Source organism: Aspergillus chevalieri, chromosome 4 (genome assembly GCF_016861735.1).
Source record: "Aspergillus chevalieri M1 DNA, chromosome 4, nearly complete sequence".
Classification (NCBI taxonomy): Eukaryota; Fungi; Ascomycota; class Eurotiomycetes; order Eurotiales; family Aspergillaceae; genus Aspergillus; species Aspergillus chevalieri.
This window is the reverse complement of record NC_057365.1, coordinates 2,729,533-2,747,067: the sequence shown is the minus strand read 5'-3', so window position 1 is coordinate 2,747,067 and position 17,535 is coordinate 2,729,533. Positions and strand designations below refer to the sequence as shown.

Below are 17,535 nucleotides of genomic sequence, written 5' to 3'. Positions count from 1 at the left end.
ATGCTCGCAAAACCCCGATACTGGAACCAAGCGGCTCTCGCAAACTACCTTGGCGGATCTGAAGATGAAATCGCAACCGTGAGACGGGGCCTCGTCCAGTTGATGAAATCCTACGACACAATCCACAAGTCGTTCCAGACGAAAGCAGCAAAGAATGAGTTGAAAAAGTTTCTGTTGTCGAATCTCGACAAACTCCCAGAGCTCGTCCGGGATGCGCGCGAGAATGACGTTCGCCTGGACGGGTTGATGGGTTTAGCATTCAAGGTCAACTACTCGCATAAGCGGCATGGGCGCGAAAAGGTCGCTTCGATGATTACGAGTAAATCGCCTGAGGTTAGTAATAATGATGATGATGACAATGGCGATGAAGATGAAAGCAGCTGTGAGGAAAGCGGAGAGGAGGAGGATTCAAGCAATGACGATAGCAGCACTGGGGACGGTCCGGAAACACACAAGTTCAATGATCCACCAAGGCCCGAAGCCAATGGCACCAGGAATCACGAAAGGCCCTCAGAGAGCAGAGGCCATGAGTGGACCCACGAGATCAGAAATGACCACAGCAGAAGCGACGGCAGAGCTGACCATAGCAGTCCGGCAGTCATCGCGGACAGAAGCCCTGCGGCAGAACCCCCAAACAAGCGCATGAGACCATTAGAACCACTGGCACCACCAAATCCTCTTTCTGGGCCTCCCCTGCCTTCTTCTCAATATCAGAAACCCAGCTTCGATCTCTCAGTACGCAACATCTGGGTGGTAAATGAGGCCGACGATGAAAGTCACGGCCTCTGTCCTGTCATGGAACTCGTCAAGAAAGACAGCGATCACAACAATCTTCAGATTTCGGATCTGGACTTTGACCACTGGATGTTGATTGTGCAGGCCCATTGTGGCTACGACTATACTATCCATCGGTTGGAATATCGACCATCAGCTACCATCATCTTGCCTTCGATGATCGGCCGGCCATTTACAGTTCCCATGCGCACCCCGAGTCAATGGCGAGGCGCACTGAACTCACAGCTACAAGCTAAACCAGAACAGGATCCAATTTTTTACTTGGTATCTCAATGTGAGTGATTCTAGGTCTTCTTGTGCTCTTGTCGTGGTGATTCCTGACAATGTCTTAGCAGAATCGAGACCAGAATCATCACCTTCATCTGGATTTGATTTTTCTCAGACATACCAGCCTGCTACCAGGCTGAGTCCTACCGTGAAGCAAGAGTATGTGGAAGAGCTTTTGGAACAAAGAGCACGGAACAATCTGCGCTAGAACCTGCGGAAGGATCATTACCGAGTGCGGGCCCTCTGTCCAACTTCCCATCCGTGTCTATCTGTACCCTGTTGCTTCGGCGTGGCCACGGCCCGCCGGAGACTGGCATGCAGCTCTAAATCAACCGACAGTTGCATTTGCAGCTATCATACAACTACTAGATTAATATAAACTTAACCTAGCTTGACAGCTATTGGGCCCGTATTCTGCTCTCACCGTACTACACCAAATAGGCCCGGACTGCAATCAGCCAATAGTCCCGCTTACTAAGCACATCACCGGGATCGGCCCAGATACTCACCGCCCGGCATATTCGGACCAATGCCATGGCAGCAGGTGATTTGTAGGACATTTGCAGGATGGGAGTTCTCAGTACGGAGTATCTTTCAGCTGCTGCTTTCTCTCGTTGATTCCTGTCGTATTCTCAGCTCATCCCATTCTCTGCCTCCTTCCGGTCGGATTTATCGCATCGAGTTCTGTCCCACTGCGTGTCGGGGCCCTTGTTTTTGCTGGGCAAAAGAGCTCCCCCCGTGGGATTCGCGGAGATGCGCAAAGTGCGCCGTAGCCACACCAAGTCCCGAAAGGGTTGTGTGCAGTGCAAGAATGGTCATGTGAAGGTCGGTTATTTCATATAGTTTCATCTTTTTTGTTTTTTCGCAGCAGGAATTGCACAAGAATGAGGATGGTCGTGGCTCTTATATAGGGAGAGCTCCCGGGCGCGCGGTTTCGGGCGTCCCGAATACGGCGTATCCCATCCCGTGTACACCCCAGAAATACCCACACCGAGGAATGACAGACGGGCCCGTTCACATTCACATGTCACTGCTGCATATTAATGGCCCCGCGTATTTCGTGAATGCAACCGACTGACGCTCAGACAGTGCGACGAGGTGATGCCCACTTGTGGTTTGTGCCTGAAACGCAAGCAAGAATGTACCTGGCCGTCTGGTTCCGGAAATGACACCCACAGCCAGGAATCCTCCACTCCCAAAGATGGCAGTGATGCACATAATGGGACCAGTGAGTCGCCATCGTCTTTTGCTTCGGACCACTTGAGGTGCTTGGAGATGCGCCTGTTCCATCATTACATGGTCGAGACGTACCTCTCGATGCCGGAGGGTAGACTTACTCATCATCACTATCAAGTGGTTATTCCGAAATTCGCGGCCAACCATGCGTTTCTGTTGGATGCCATGCTGGCCCTGTCGGCTATGCACCTTGCCTTTCTTAATCCTAGCGAGACTCGCTACTGGTTGGAGCTTGGGTTGAAGTATCAGACTAGTGCTTGCACTTCGCTTAGTCGACTTTTGACAGTTGACGTGACGCCCGACTATTTTGGACCGGCTTTTCTTAGCTCGGTGTTTATCATGTTGACAGCAACCGCTTATCCTAGTGTCTCGCGGGACAAGATTGCCTTTAATGCGCTTTCCCAGGTGCTAGAGATGCGGCGGTTGTTGACTGGATGTTCACTTTTAATGGAGAGACTGCGAAGTAGCCCCTCACCTGAAATGATGCAATGGTTCAATGTTCAGGGTTCTGTCCGTAAGGATGATTCTCCCAGAGAAAAGTGAGTTATCTTTAAATTCTAGTTGATTTGCGATGCATATGTTAACATTTGGACTAGAGTAAAAGATCAAAACATGCACCGGATACACGGGTTTGTCTCCTGACTGATTTTGTACAACGTACTGAGCTGACAAACTTTAAGCGCCCTCAGTGACTCTCTTCAACAATTATATCCGCTCATCGAGAGTTGCAGCACACCCCAAAGAGGTGCTTACCAAAATACGTGGGACTTGTTAAGAGATTCCGTTCATAGTTGGCCAATGTACGGTGCCCGGGGTGGTTTTATCGCTCTTCCGATCCATGTCAGCGATGCCTTCCTCACCCTGTTGCAGGAGGACGATTGGATGGCTCGTATTCTATTTCTACACTACGGCGTCGGTCTGCATCTCCTCTCACACCGGTGGTATGTTGGCGATTGGGGACGACGCCTGGTGGACTCGATTATTGAACCTCTGGAAAGCGAGATTCCACCTGAATGGGTGAACGTCGTGATGTGGGCGAGAATGACAGTTGGGCTAGATGTTGCTGTGCCGTGAACCGAGCCAGGCCATCGGTACTGACGAATTGATAAACGCTATTATCGAGCTGCCTATTGAAAACCGGGCAGAACAGGTTCAGGTCTGACAAACCATGATCCACAGGCACGTGATTGTTGGAACCGGATCTTTGAGGCCGAACAAAATAATTGGGCACCCGCAGATAAGCTCATACCTGCGCGAAGGCACGGGATCATACGCTAGGACTTCTCAACCACAGTCAGCTCAAAGATGTCTTGAACACGATGCGGGCGGCTTTCCGGTTGGTTGCGAAGTTCCAGCGTGTGGTGTGCTTATCATTGCGCTGTCACCGTCTTATCATGCTCTTTGTCTCGGAGAGCTGACATTCCGGCATATCCAGAAATGAGCTCTGGGTTCTTCACCCTGCGTCTTTTTTCTTTTTCTTCTCAGCCTGTCGAATGGCTAAGCTCTGGTTATTTGACTTTGTGATCAACAACCAAACATAGCTAACTGGCAGTCGTCGAACAATAACGAGTTACAGCCGGAAGTTTTGTGGGGAAAGGTCCATATCAACCAGAAGACCATCATCACGTTCGGGATTCAGGGACAATGGGCTCACTAGAGAAACAGAAGGTAATCAATAATTTCCGATCATTTCAGGTTTTCTTGATCATGGTATTCACATACATAATTCGCGTAGCTCCCGCTGTATTTCGGTCAGCCTCAACCTCAGACCGACCGCGGAAAAAGAGGCGTATCAGCAATGGCAATTCTCAGAGTCGTTACTGCAGCGATTCTATCGCTGGTTCTGTTTATCGTGTATTTGCCGACTGTGTACACTTCACCTGTCCTTGCACGCGACCGGCAGCATTCTGGCGAAGCGTTCGGTGAAATCCAAGCCGGCAAGCTGGGAGCAGTCGCAAGCGAAAGCGCGCTGTGTAGTCGCTATGGTACTGATATGTTAGAGAAGGGTGGGAATGCTGCTGATGCTGTGAGTAGCTTGGTCCTGTTCGTTGATCCGATCTGAGGCACTAACTGACTACAGTTGGTTGCAACCTCGGTTTGCGTCGGAACAGTAGCCATGTACCACAGCGGTATTGGTGGAGGAGGTTTCATGCTCGTCAGGGCTCCAGACGGCTCATTCGAGTCCATTGACTATCGTGAGACGGCACCTGCTGCGGCTTTCCAGGATATGTTCGAGAATAACACAGACGCATCCATGAGAGGAGGTCTAGCAAGCGGAGTCCCCGGTGACTTGCGAGGCCTCGAGTATCTGCACAAAAAATACGGCTCTCTCCCATGGTCAACCGTGCTTCAACCCGCAATCCAAACCGCTCGCGAGGGCTTCACCGTCAACGAGGACTTAATCCATTATATAGAATACGCCATCGCAGAAGACGGAAACGAAGATTTTCTCTGCAACGACCCCAGCTGGGCAATCGACTTCTGCCCGAACGGGACCCGCCTCGTCCTTGGCGAGACAATGACGCGGAAACGCTACGCAGGCACCCTCGAAGCGATCGCCAAGCAAGGCCCAGACGCCTTCTACAGTGGTCCCATAGCCGAGGCAATCATTAGAGCTGTGCAATTGGCAAACGGGACGATGACGATGGATGATCTGCGGAACTATACCGCTGTCACCCGCGACACGGCGCAGATCGATTACCGAGGGTTTACGGTGACTAGTACGACGGCTCCGACTAGTGGCATTATTGGGCTGAGTATTTTGAAGATCTTGGAGGAGTATGGAGACTTTTTTGCACCGGAGAATGTTAATATTAGTACGCATCGGCTGGATGAGGCTATTCGGTTTGGATATGGAGAAGTTCGTATTTCCATTGGACTCCATTCGTGAATTGATGGCTGACTAGGCACAGAGGACACTGCTGGGTGATCCATTCTTCGTCGATGGAATGAAAGAGTACCAAGCGGATATCCTAAACCAGTCTACTATCAACGAAATCCGAAAAAAGATACTAGACTATCGGACACAGAATGTATCCGTCTATGACCCCAAAGGACTCGAGAGTATCGAAACGTAGGTTGCCACGTTCCTACTGAAGCATGTTTATCTGACAACTCTAGCCCCGGAACCTCACACATCTCCGTAGCAGATTACACCGGCCTCGCAATCTCCACCACAACAACTATAAACACCCTCTTCGGATCAAAAGTCATGGTCCCTGAAACCGGCATCGTTATGAATAATGAGATGAACGGTACGTTCCATTCCCCCTCACCTATCTTCTATCCAACGAGAACAAGCCCCTGACAAAAGAGCAGACTTCTCCATCCCCGGCTCCTCCTCCAGCTTCGGCTACATCCCCTCCGAAGCAAACTACATTCGCCCCGGAAAACGCCCCCTCTCCTCCACAACACCCACAATAATAACCCACCAAGCCAACGGAACTCTCTTCTTCATCGCAGGGTCCGCAGGCGGGAGTCGTATCATCACCGCCACAGTGCAGAACATAATCCACGTCATTGATCAGGGTCTTTCGGCTGCTGAGGCACTAGCGCAGTCGAGATTGCATGACCAGCTCGTTCCGAATCAGGTGGCGTTTGAGTGGACATTTGACAATGCGACGGTGAGCGACATGCGGCAGAGGGGACATAATGTGACATGGATGGAGTTGGGGAAGAGTACGGCGCAGGCTATTAGGGTGTTGGGCGATGGGGGGTTTGAGGCGGCGGGGGAGCCGAGACAGAGGAATTCGGGGGGTGTTGTTGTGTAGTTAACTAATTAGCTGGAATTACATTTTAGGGCTCGATCTAATGTTTAAATGACACCGAAGGCAAAAAAAAAAAAAAGAGAGAGAGATGTTCTAATAGGCACACATACATAGAAAACATGGCACAGGACAGTACGATTTTATTTCAAACCAACCCACACCCTCTCCAGCAGAACCTTACCATTCTTTCTTGTGACAATCTCACGGTATCCTAACTCCTTCACCTCCTCATCACCTCCAACACCACCGCCTCCATGATCCATCCGTTGCGCGCCCCAGACCCTCAACGCATACAGTCTCCTCGCCTCCCTTTCGATGACGATTGTGCTCGCCTGGTTCTCATCCAACACTTTTCTCTCCACCATAATATCAAATGCCTCTTGCAAGAGTCTGTACGGTAATCCGATCAAAATGGCAGATATGAGAACCACGTTGGGGGGTTTCTGTTGTTCCTCGACAGAACTGAAAGATCCAAATTTGACTTCCGCCAGTTTGGGGTTTGAAAGGATACTTCCCGGCACCTTGCGGAGGTGCTCCGGGATGCGGTCGGGCATGCCTTTGGATTGCGCGGAGACGTAGAGTTGGAACGGCTCCTGTTGCTGCTGGAGATGTTGTAAGTAAGTGGCTATGTAGGTGAGAGCGTACGTCCTTAGACGGGGAATCCAAGTGTTCACGAGTTCCTGTTCTGCCAAGAATTGCAACGATAACGGGTCTCCAGGGCAAGTGATAAGAAACTTGGATACAGACAGCGCGAAGTACAGCACCATCTCGATGTTCTCCCAATCCACGGATTCCATCGCCAGATTCATACCCGTTTCCATGATCTCAGAGAGACCCAGGAACGCACCGGAAACGGCGTAGCATAACGCGAAATCGGCGGTGGCAGCGCTCATCCCGAACTTCACAGTTCTATGCACATCCTCGCCGGTATATCCCATAGCCATCATGGTGAAACGCGGTAGGTTTTGCCTGTTGAGTAACGGCAGACCATAGAGATTCTGTAGCGCAGTCTCGAACGCCTTCAGCATGTAAAAGGTCTCGCCGACGAGGACTTCAATCTCGGCTTCACTTGTGTTCTCACTGTCATTGGACGATGAGTGACCGAGGAATGTGAGGATTGCGGCCAGGCGGGGGCTGCGGGCGAGCAGGGCTTTGTGGGTGTGAAAAGTGAGGTAGAAGCTGTTTCTCGGGGAGTGGAGATTGATGCGACTGTCGGTGAAGGATCCAGCATCGAGAAGGCCTAGGGTGTGCGTTCTCAGGCTGGCGTCGCTGGGACTGACGCCCGGGAGGTTGCTTTCTATGACAATGACGGGTTTGCTGACCGCCTCAGGTTTCGGGTCAGCTGGAACAGAAGTTTCTGGGTTGACGTTGCCATTGTTCTCCTTATTTCCACCGTCACTCTCATAAGCCTGCCCCCGAGAAAAAGCACAATAGCAACAATCGCCAGAATGATGAGCACAGCAACACGACATCGGAAAGGGACAATACTGGCAGTGTCGTGGTTTGTGCACACAACATCCAGGAACAAACTGGCACAGCATTCGTGTGTGTTCAGGACAGACATTAGGAAGAGGAGGTTGTTCTGGTACATTGGAAGGCTGCTGCTGCGGCTGTTCCTGGGGTTGATCCTGCTGGGATGGTTTGTCACCATGGTTGCTAGCAGCGCGGACGGTAGCATCAGTCGTCGTGGAGGGAGTCAACTCGGTTACTGATGGACTGTCACTGTCCCCTGCGTAGAGACGCTGGGAGCTGAGAAATCTCTGGAGGCCATCTTCGTTACTCTTGCCCTGAAGGCGTCAGAACCCATAAATCACGTTCTAGGACGAGGAGTAAACAAACTTCATCCACTTTATGCCAACTCGCACTGTTGACGATAAACGGTGTAGGAGTACCAAGCGGCATTGGCTGAATTAACTGAGCTAGACTCTCAGTCTCAGTCTCAACGATGCTGCCTTCAGTCTGGTCCTGGTCCTGGTCCAGCTTATCCTTTCCCTTAGTCCGACTTTTGGGCTTCTTCTTCTTGTTTTTCTTCTTTTTTTTTGCTGACGTGGTCTGGGGAGGGTCCTGAGGCTGCTGCTCTTGCTTGTTGTTCTCCGCAGTGGTTGTACTCGTAGACGGCTTCGCAGGCGTTACTGATGCTGATTCCGTCGTTATCGTCATCGTCGGAGTGGAGGGTTTGCGAAAAGCCCAGATGGTGCTATCTTCGTCTGGGTCTTCGTATTTGGAGATCTGAGGATAGGATTGCTCAACAGAATCTGCCAAGGAATTGATGTCGGAGAGGCAGATTGAATGGCGTCTGGGCATGGTTGGTGTGGATGGAGAAGGAGCGGAGATTAGAAAGAGTAAGAGAAAAGAGAGGTTGCTGACAAGGGAGGAATCTGAAGGACGAAATCTTTTTGAAAGGGAGGAAAGAGATCGCTGAATGAAAAGATTCATCATAGTAGTGGGTTTACCTCAGTAATGTATTACTGTGAATTTTGTATGGTGGTATTCCTCATAAATAAATGTGAATAATTCTTTTTATTTTCTTCTAGTATATTGGCGCCCTGTGAATAAAGTCTTACTATATAACACTATTCTCCTAAATATCTTTATACAAGAGGAAGAAAGGAAGTGTTAGGGCTGCACATCAAATAATGAAATTAACGAGACAATACTACTAACATTACCAGTCATAGCTATGTCTTGTATTGTATCCTTTTGAGTCTGACCCCTGGTTGCACTCCATAAGATCCAGGTTTCCTGCTGCACTTATATTGATCAAAAGGTCTGGTCCGCAAAAATAAGATGAAGCTGATCCATTTGTGCAACTGCACTTCCCTGGACCATTAGTATCAAGCATGGCTCAGGATGTGATTCGAGAAATTAGCCAGGATAGTGCTAGATGGAGACTTTGAGTAAGTGAAGCCATTGTACAACCAAGGATGTGTTGATTTTTCAGGGGTTTCATGCTTGTGGATGAGCGCGTTCGCCTCTAGTGTTAGCTTGTCCAGTCCTCGCAGTTGCACTAGTCAAGGTTATAATGTTCGAGGTGTTGACCGCATCTCAATAAACCATATCAGATCTCCGTCAAGCCATTTGTCTAGTTGAAGCACTCACCTCAATCCAAACCCCCTAGGATCACCAAATTCCTGAAACAAAACCTTCTTCGCATCAAATTTCGACATATGATAATGGCCCAGAACCCACACCAAACTCCCTGACTGGTACTTCTTCAGTACGGCCGTGACGTTGGCAATATGCTCCCCTCCCCGTTCCCTGTAATAGCTGACCTTCTAGGGGAAACTGTAGCTCTTCGATTCTGCGTTCTAGAGGAGATTTTGGAGGTGGGAGTTATCGAGTCATTTGAGTACGGCAGAACCGTCATTGGGGTCGATCGTGCCGGCTCATGTGTGTCGGTGGCTTGGTGGAATTCCGGGTCGCTGAGGCTGGAGGTTGTTAGCTGAATGATTATGACTTGAGTTTGAGTAACTTACTCGAAGGAGGAGCGGGTTCTCCTTGTGCCATAGTTTTCAAGTGCTCTAGTATGGAGGAAGTAGGGAAATGATGGAACAGCTACGGAATGACAATAACATGCTTACTAAATACATCAACATCACATTAGTAGTCTACATTAATTGATACTTCATGCTTCTTGATACAATAGCACCAGATTTCATTCAAAGAGATTGATTTCGTCAATTTAGCACCTGACTCAGTTCCGCCGTACCATACAGAGATATTGGCCCTGCGACAATAATGTTTGCTTTTTGAAGTTTATCAGACAGATTCAGATCTTGCGACGAAATTCGAAGCTAGATTGCTATCAAGTTGCTATCCATGGTGGATTGCAGTATACCTGGCGATGTCCAATCTCAGAGCCACGCCATCCCGACAGACCCAAACATCAGCAGCATTGACAGCAAGCTCCCCTTCCACCATTCCCAGCTACTGACGAAAGGCTCTTCGACTCTGAGAAGATTTCGGAGTATCGGCATCAATCGAACCCGCTCGTCTGTGCGCATCGATGGCTTGGCGGTAATTGGAATTGCTCCTATAATGCACTCAACAACGATGACCCAGTGGCATTATTTTTGCTTGCTCCGGATGTAACTTACTCAGGAGGCAAGGGAGTAGCGGCATCGGCATCAATTGAGCCGGAACGCTTGTCTGACTCGACAGCTTGGCGATAGACAGAGTTGCCTCTAGAGGGTGCTTAGCAAGGATGATCAGTGGCTCCTGTTTCAGTTGGCACTTACTCTCGTTCTGACATTGCTTACTAGGTATTCTAATATCTGATAATAATGGTTGAAAGCCGTAGGTTCTCTAATGACAAAGATAAGTGACCTTTATGAGAGAATAGAGACGTAATGCATACGTAGTAGGTGAGGACCTCAATCCCGTCCTACTACACGGAAAGCGATCTTGAACATCAGATCTACAGCTTTACCACCCGTTGCCGTGTCTGATGTCAATTGGGACGAACATAGTCTCTTAGTATCTATTTGAATCGGTGGAAATGATGACGGTGAGGGATGTACTATCCGCACAAGAAGATCTCGGGTTGATTTAAAAAGATAAAGGAGATACCCGGGTGAAAAGTTGATTGGAGCCCGGAGAAAAACTGCCTCAAATGTCTCTCCAATGGAAGCTATCCGAGTAAAGGTAGCATAAATGGAGTTTAAACGGAGCGTCTTAATTCTAAAATAAAGCATGCTGCGCCAGAGCCGACGTGGGCCTCAACCATGGCCCTTAAAAAGCTGATATTCGCTTCATATGCTCGACAGAGTTGTCTTGCCTGACATTCCGGTGTTTCATGGGACGATTGTTGTCTCCCGCACCCAGAAGGATTGCTGATAGTTGAGCCCTGATGAGCGTTTCCTTCTTAGGGAACAGGGCACGGCCTGAACCGCAAGGACTGACACCCGGAGGTACGGCATGCTCCCTGATGAGTGGGCTATCGACTAAGAGCTCTAGCTTCGCGGTTCAGGAAACAGGCCCGAGTAGGTGGCGTATCTTGTAGAGCGCTCATAGTAGAGGGCTATGATGGACTTAATTTAGCAGGATGACTAGTTCAGCGACAACGTTTACAGCAGGACACATGTAGAGCTGAATCGTTGTGGGCATAAAACAGTGAAGGGGTGATTAGTGCACTCCTTACACATCGATAACAAACCAACACAAAACCGCGAATTTCAATGTAACCAACGCCTCTAGCCTGCCATCCCACGCAATTCATATACTCACCTCCCCTGCCAATACCCTAATAAAACAGCATATTTCATTTCCGGACCTCAACTCGCCGCCATCTAATCTAAGCGCCTTATCAATCCCGCCCTATCAATCTCAACCCCTACTGGGCAACGCGGACCTACTCAGTACAGTATCTTCCCCGACCCCGACACCGCACATCAGTGGACACCATGACATCTTCTGTCGGGGTCTCCTCGCCACTTACATTGGAGACAGCGCCGTTTTTGGTGGAGGCCTGGACCTTGGACCCCCTCTTCTTGGTTGGACCCTGCGGTTGAGTCGGACGGTGGACGCGCGTTGGTCGTATATATACCGCATTTGCCCTTCGACAACGCAATTTTTTTCTTCATACACATCATTTCTCTTTCGTTTTATACCTTACCATAGCCAAATAAGGCCGAAGAAAAACGCAAAGAAACGAAAATGGTCCTCCTCCGCTCCATCTACGCCACCATGGCCACCGTCCTCCTGGGCGCGCAGTCCGTCGCTGCTGCCCCCGTCGCTGCCGCTGCCGCCGCTCCCGACCTCGGCTCGGACATCTCCAGCGGCTTCCAGGAAGCCGGAGAAAAGATTAAGGGTGTTTTCGAGCGCTGTGTTCCCGACGACCCGACCTCGTGCGGCTCTGGTAATGTCAAGCGTGAAGCCGGTATCTCGGATCTGGGACAGGATATCAAGGGTGGTTTCGAGGATGCTGGTGATAAGATCAAGGATGCTTTCATAAAGCGTGAACCCGGTATTGCGTCCGACATCAAGGGTGGTTTCGAGGATGCCGGCGAGAAGATCAAAGACGCCTTCACCAAGCGTGAACCTGGTATTGCGTCCGACGTCAAGGGTGGTTTCAAGGATGCCGGCGAGAAGATCAAAGACGCCTTCACCAAGCGTGAACCTGGTATTGCGTCCGACGTCAAGGGTGGTTTCGAGGATGCCGGCGAGAAGATCAAGGATGCCTTCACCAAGCGCTGTGTCGTTGACGACCCGACTCCCTGCGAGTCTGAAATCTCTTAAATTTCCTTGACGGAAATGAGTATGGCAATGCGATGCTGTGCTACGCTGCCTATGTTATGTTGACACGAATGGATGAGTGGACGTCGTGTTGAGTGTATATATCGAAGGAGGTATTTACTTTGTCTAATGATAATCAATCCATAATCCTGGACAGTTCTAAGTATATCGAGACTAAATTCCATCGTCATGTAAATACACATATCCAAGAGGAGTGTAAAGTAAGGGCAGAAAAAAAAAAAAAAAGGGAAAGACACCATTCCACCCGCTCAACAAATGCATCTGGTATATAACTGAACATCATCAGATATAAAAGAGAAATAGAAAAAGAACGAATAGGTATCAAGCATCAATAAAACAAAATAAGGCAGAATGGTATATAACGAATAAAAAAAAAGAAAAAAGCCAAAAGACAAATTAAAACATCCCCCCCTCCATAGGAACGTTAGGCGGAGGATACGACGGCGGCGGATACGGCATCGGCGGCGCAGAACCACTTATAACCTCCTGTCTCGCCTTGACATTCAACGAACCGCCCTCACTAGACGTCTTACGCAACCGGTTCCGTGAAAGCGGTCGCTCGTCCTCGAACATGCTGCGCTCGTCGGGGGCGGGTGTTCCTCGCCCGCTGGAGGCGTATTCGCTGGGGGAAGATGATTGGGTGTCCTGTTTCTCGCCCTTCAATGCGCCCAAGATTGTTTGCGTAGTCGTTTGTCGTCGACGGCGGGGGTTCATGGGTGGTACTGGGGGCGTTTCCATGCCGTTGCTTAGGCTTGCGCCTGGAGGGAGGCCAATTGTGGGAACGTTGGATGTGCACGAGAGCAGGGTGGGTTCTGAGATCTGCAGCTTGTTGATTGGGCGCCTTTGCAAGCCTGTGTGGCCGGGTGCGCGCTGGGGCACGACGTGGCTTGCGGCGGCGGCAAAAGTTGGCGCGGGTGGGGATGAAGGAGAAGGTGTGAGGTCGAGAGGCGGCGTGGCGTTGGCAGAGTACGGCGCAATTGGAGAAGGTCGGGGCGCGTTTCCAATCATGGCCGGGTTAGGGCCAGGCATGAGAGGTGGGTGGTGCTGTGGTGGCGGTGGCAGGTCGAAGTAGCTTGGGGTTCCTGAGCGACTACCGCTACCGTAGCGGCCGGGGCTGCGCGATGAGGAACCTTCTTCGCTTTCGACGGAGGGGCGAGTGGATGAGGGAACCGAGGTGTTGGCACGCGGGTCGTATGTGGAATCTGGGTGGTGGGACGTTTCATGCGAAGAGACCGATCGTTCGTCCACGGTTCCAAGATCGTCGTTTCGCAATCGACTCTTGGATCGACAGGATGCATCTGAGCGGGAGCGATCGCGGCGAGCCCGGAATCCTGTGAACGAATGGGGCGATGCATTACGGCTATGGCTCGACTCGCGAGAAGCGTCCTGGTTACCACGGGTGAAGGCAGCGACTCGCGACCGCACTGATGGTCGGTCACCAGGGATGTGTGGGGTGCTCGAATTCAATTGCTGAGTGCTCAGGCTGGGGAAAGGAACCTTTTCGTCCTCCTCGCGCCATGGATCATTCTGATCCAAATTAACCAAAGATTGCGTGGAAGAGTTACCCGACTTCTGGAACAGGTGGTGTTTTCCGGCGCGGCTCTTCAGCAGCGCAAAGGCATTGCCAGGCTTGACTTGGGCAGACGAATCAGGAGTTCCACAGCGGACCGGACTGCCTGATCGACTCGCCGATCGACTGGCTGCTCGACTAGGCGCTCGACTGTTCGATCGAGTCTCAATGTCTGCGAAGTTCTGCAGTTTCTCTTGCACCTTTCTCCGTCGCTCAGCCAGCTCGTTCTCGAATTCCTCGCGTTCGCGCTGCGTTTCAGTGCTGGCGTTCCGCCGGTGGCTGCTGTTGCTACTATCCCTTGATTCGTCGTCGAGCAAAGAGTCGTTCGGTGTCCTCCTCTGGATCTCTTCTGACTGTTGCTCGGGCGTCATGGATTCTGCGGAAATTGTGCTCTGGGACGACGGCTCATCGGCGGGCGCGGGAGGAGGGGTCGGGGTGGTATCAGCAGCGTCTTGCTTGATCTCGGGAACATCTCTATTGTCGGTCAGCTTGGGTGGAAGTCCCGGCGATGGCAGCTGGATAGATTTGTCGCTCTCCCGTCGCAAGTGTGTACGGACCAACCCACTAAGTCCCAGTCCGGATGGCCCCAAAGTAGGCGAGTCAGGCTCCTGCGGTGCTTGGGCGTTGTTTTGAGAACCAGCGTTCTCCGCTATATCATGTTCCGCAATTGGTTTCAGGTCTCCCAGGTCCGAGAATCGTACTTCGGGCAGAGGATGGCGTTCTTGGGGCTCTCCAGTGGGGGTTGATGGCTTCGAGGGGGAGCGGGAGCGGAATGCGGGATGAATGTCCTCCTCGTCCTCGTCACCAGAGTCACTGGGGCTGGAGTTGCTGAAGAACGTAGTCTGGTTCATGCCTTTGGGCCCCTCACTGTACTGAGACGAGGCGGATCCTGCCCGTGAGCGGTAACTGCTAGCATTGGAGATACCACGAGAGCGTCCAACGCGTTCTTGTGGGAGGGTGGTGGGAGCAGGTGCGACAGGGGCGTTGCGTGGAGGTGATGGGGGTCGCCGTAATGGTGGGGAGCTTCGTCCCTGATGCATCTGCAGCTGGCGTCGTGTGAACTGTTGCTCGTCGAATGGCGCTCGAGGCTTGTTGAAGAGACCGGATGCAGTGGCTTTCCCATGGTCTTCAGGTTGCAGAGCAGCTGCCAAGGGCACAGGTTGTTCCTCAACCTCGCTGATAGGTGGGCTTAGGGGTGGGGCATTGTATCCAGAGGGAACACCGTAGCCAGATGGAACGGGGTCCTTGGATTCGCTCTCAGCTAATTGAGGTCTGGGCGATGCAGTTGACAAAGGAGGACTCGTCGGACGGGAGGATGGACGAGCAGCGTCAACGAGAGGGAGTCTCTGCAAACGATCGCGCAGGCTTGCTGCGCTCCGGGAGAATGCGCGGTTCATTTGAGGGAATTCAGGCGTCCCTGGACGCTGACGGCTAAGACTCTCAAGCCGATTCAGGGTGAGATTCTGCTGGTTCTGGACTGACTGAGCCAGGCCCTGGCCGTAACGACGAGTGGGTTTGGGCGCACTGCGTTCAGGGAACGGGAATTGCTTGCCAGTCGAGCCCTCCATGGATTGCGGCGTAGCGAGCTCCCCGTCGACTGAAGTTGCTGCGGTGGAAGCACGACCAAAGGTAGGGGGCGGACCGGAAGCTGTAGACGAATAAGTGGTGCGGTCGGTAGACCCGATACTGGACAAGGCATCTTCGTTGGAGAAGGTAGGCGAATTCAAGGCACTATCTTCAGCAGCGGCACGTTCTTCCTTTTCCTTCAGTCTGAGACGCTGAAAGGCGGATAGGGTCACGTCGTGTTCGTAGACAGCGCGGCCCAGGCCCGAGCGACCGCCGTCAGGTCCAGGATTAGGAGACGCGCCTCTAGACTTCGCGGGAATCTTGAAGACCTTTTGACGACCACCAAACAGGTTGTTTCCTACTTCAGCACGACGAGCCCTGCTCATCATGCTGCTCCCCCCTGCCTGAGAACGATCGTCATCAGTTCCGTAGCCATCATTCGACTCTGCCTGACCGAAGGCAGAGGGACGACTGCTGTTGATGGACATCTCATCGATATCCGCCAGTTGGTTATGACCAAACAAGTTCAACCGGGATGCGCGCTTCGGGAACAGAACGCTATCATCGCTAGCTTTCCCCAGCAAAGACTCGGGATCGTCCTGTTCCTTGAGCATACTGAAGCGCGCAGATAGTTTAGGCATGATCAAGCTGGTGCGGAAATCATCGGGGGCCGGGAGGGCATTGGCGAGGTCGAACTCGGAGACCTTGGGAGAAGTCGTTTGCAGGGCGTCATCTTTCTTGCTGGCGGGTTCCTTTTCTCTTTTGGTGGGAGTGATGGAGGAGATGATGGTGGTGGTGGAGGAAGAGGCGGCCTTCTCGGACTGGACCAGCTCGTCCTTGGCGGCCTTTTCCTTTTTATGTCTGCGGAGGCGGTTCATGATAGATTGTTTGGCGGACAAAACGAAAGTGGTTATTGAAAAATCTAGAGAAAGCATTGAGTCAGTTCTGTGAAGAGGCCATCGGGAATGCAGTTGTCAGGGGGACGCACAGCACAGAAAGAGGAGATTACGGCTGCATGTCTAAAGTGACTAGTCGCGCGCGTCTGTTTGTGACCAGTGACAAACACGCGGGTAACGAGTGACTGGAGGGACTGGTATTGAGAGAGATGAATACAAGTAGACGAAGAATCTGGGAATAGAGCAGTGAAGAGACGAAGAAAAGAAATGGAATGAAGGAAATTGCGGAAAAGGATCTGGATCCGATCACTTTTTTTTTTTTTTCGGTTTTGGTTCTTCGGGGCGGATCGACGCTGGTTTTTGGTTCGTTTGATGAATTCCTTAGATTACGTTCTGTGTAGAACCGAGTAGTGATGGTCGATTATTCTATATAATAGTTATATTTCTACCTTGAGGACAATACAGTATTTTCATAGATACTTGAGTATTTATAGGTATCCATATTGAGTAGGGATACAATGGACAGTGGTATTGTTATACTTGTCTGTTTGTACCAATGTTTGTATGTATTGTTTGTATAATACAGCTAGTAACGGCACCCCTTGCAGACTCCACACTAACCGCCAATTAGAAGAAGATATCCCCACCAAGGCGGTTAGTAATCTCAGGAACCGGTTCCGTACCATGGGATAGGGTCAGCACAGACCGTATTCAATCCTCGAGTAGCTTACTGCTTAGGTACGAGACATCGAAAACATAGATTGATAGAGGAATGTAAAGTATCGAGTAGGTGGCTTGTACTTGCATATAGAAATGTAATATGAGTACGGACTAAGAACAAAGATAGCGCCAGAACATGAGACGAACAAACTCTGAGTCTTCGATTCATCAATATCGACTGTTTCACCTTTGAATCGTCTCACTTGGGCTGAAATCCAGAACAGGTCCATAATTGGAGTAAGGCTGTCACCGACAACTAGCACTATCCTTACTGATATTAAGGACCTTCAATAATATCTAACCATCAGGAGTAATACTCCGTTCTCGTATCCCTGGGCAATATATTATGTTTACTCGGTGAAGCCACGTGACCTTTGGCCCCCCCTGATCAGGGGTGGCCCTATTGATCCGCATCGATGTGCCATGCCTTACTTGGTGATCTATCATTAAGACAGAGCAAACT

General features: G+C 50.9%; 6 protein-coding genes across 6 annotated transcripts; 4 read left to right on the top strand and 2 right to left on the bottom strand.

Annotated features, from left to right (window-relative positions):
- On the top strand, positions 1-1,270 carry ACHE_40993A (uncharacterized protein; the record flags this gene model as incomplete). Its single annotated transcript, XM_043279254.1, has 2 exons — positions 1-1,069; positions 1,128-1,270. The coding sequence occupies 2 exons, from the start codon at positions 1-3 to the stop codon at positions 1,268-1,270; spliced, it is 1,212 nt and encodes a 403-aa protein (XP_043136951.1).
- Positions 1,271-1,815: 545 nt separating this feature from the next.
- Positions 1,816-3,372, top strand: ACHE_40992A (uncharacterized protein; the record flags this gene model as incomplete). The annotated part of the gene is made up of 4 exons (XM_043279252.1): positions 1,816-1,887; positions 2,152-2,837; positions 2,895-2,927; positions 2,979-3,372. The coding sequence occupies 4 exons, from the start codon at positions 1,816-1,818 to the stop codon at positions 3,370-3,372; spliced, it is 1,185 nt and encodes a 394-aa protein (XP_043136950.1).
- A 570-nt stretch (positions 3,373-3,942) lies between these two features.
- ACHE_40991A (gamma-glutamyltransferase) lies at positions 3,943-6,068 on the top strand (the record flags this gene model as incomplete). The annotated part of the gene is made up of 6 exons (XM_043279251.1): positions 3,943-3,966; positions 4,034-4,324; positions 4,379-5,158; positions 5,211-5,371; positions 5,419-5,552; positions 5,617-6,068. 6 exons carry the CDS (start codon positions 3,943-3,945, stop codon positions 6,066-6,068), a joined length of 1,842 nt encoding a protein of 613 aa, XP_043136949.1.
- Positions 6,069-6,205: 137 nt separating this feature from the next.
- On the bottom strand, positions 6,206-8,369 carry ACHE_40990S (uncharacterized protein; the record flags this gene model as incomplete). Its single annotated transcript, XM_043279250.1, has 3 exons — positions 6,206-7,474; positions 7,628-7,852; positions 7,905-8,369. The coding sequence occupies 3 exons, from the start codon at positions 8,367-8,369 to the stop codon at positions 6,206-6,208; spliced, it is 1,959 nt and encodes a 652-aa protein (XP_043136948.1).
- A 3,351-nt stretch (positions 8,370-11,720) lies between these two features.
- Positions 11,721-12,302, top strand: ACHE_40989A (uncharacterized protein; the record flags this gene model as incomplete). The annotated part of the gene is made up of 1 exon (XM_043279249.1): positions 11,721-12,302. One exon carries the CDS (start codon positions 11,721-11,723, stop codon positions 12,300-12,302), a length of 582 nt encoding a protein of 193 aa, XP_043136947.1.
- Positions 12,303-12,435: 133 nt separating this feature from the next.
- On the bottom strand, positions 12,436-16,334 carry ACHE_40988S (uncharacterized protein; the record flags this gene model as incomplete). The annotated part of the gene is made up of 2 exons (XM_043279248.1): positions 12,436-12,448; positions 12,760-16,334. 2 exons carry the CDS (start codon positions 16,332-16,334, stop codon positions 12,436-12,438), a joined length of 3,588 nt encoding a protein of 1,195 aa, XP_043136946.1.
- Positions 16,335-17,535: the final 1,201 nt, after the last annotated feature.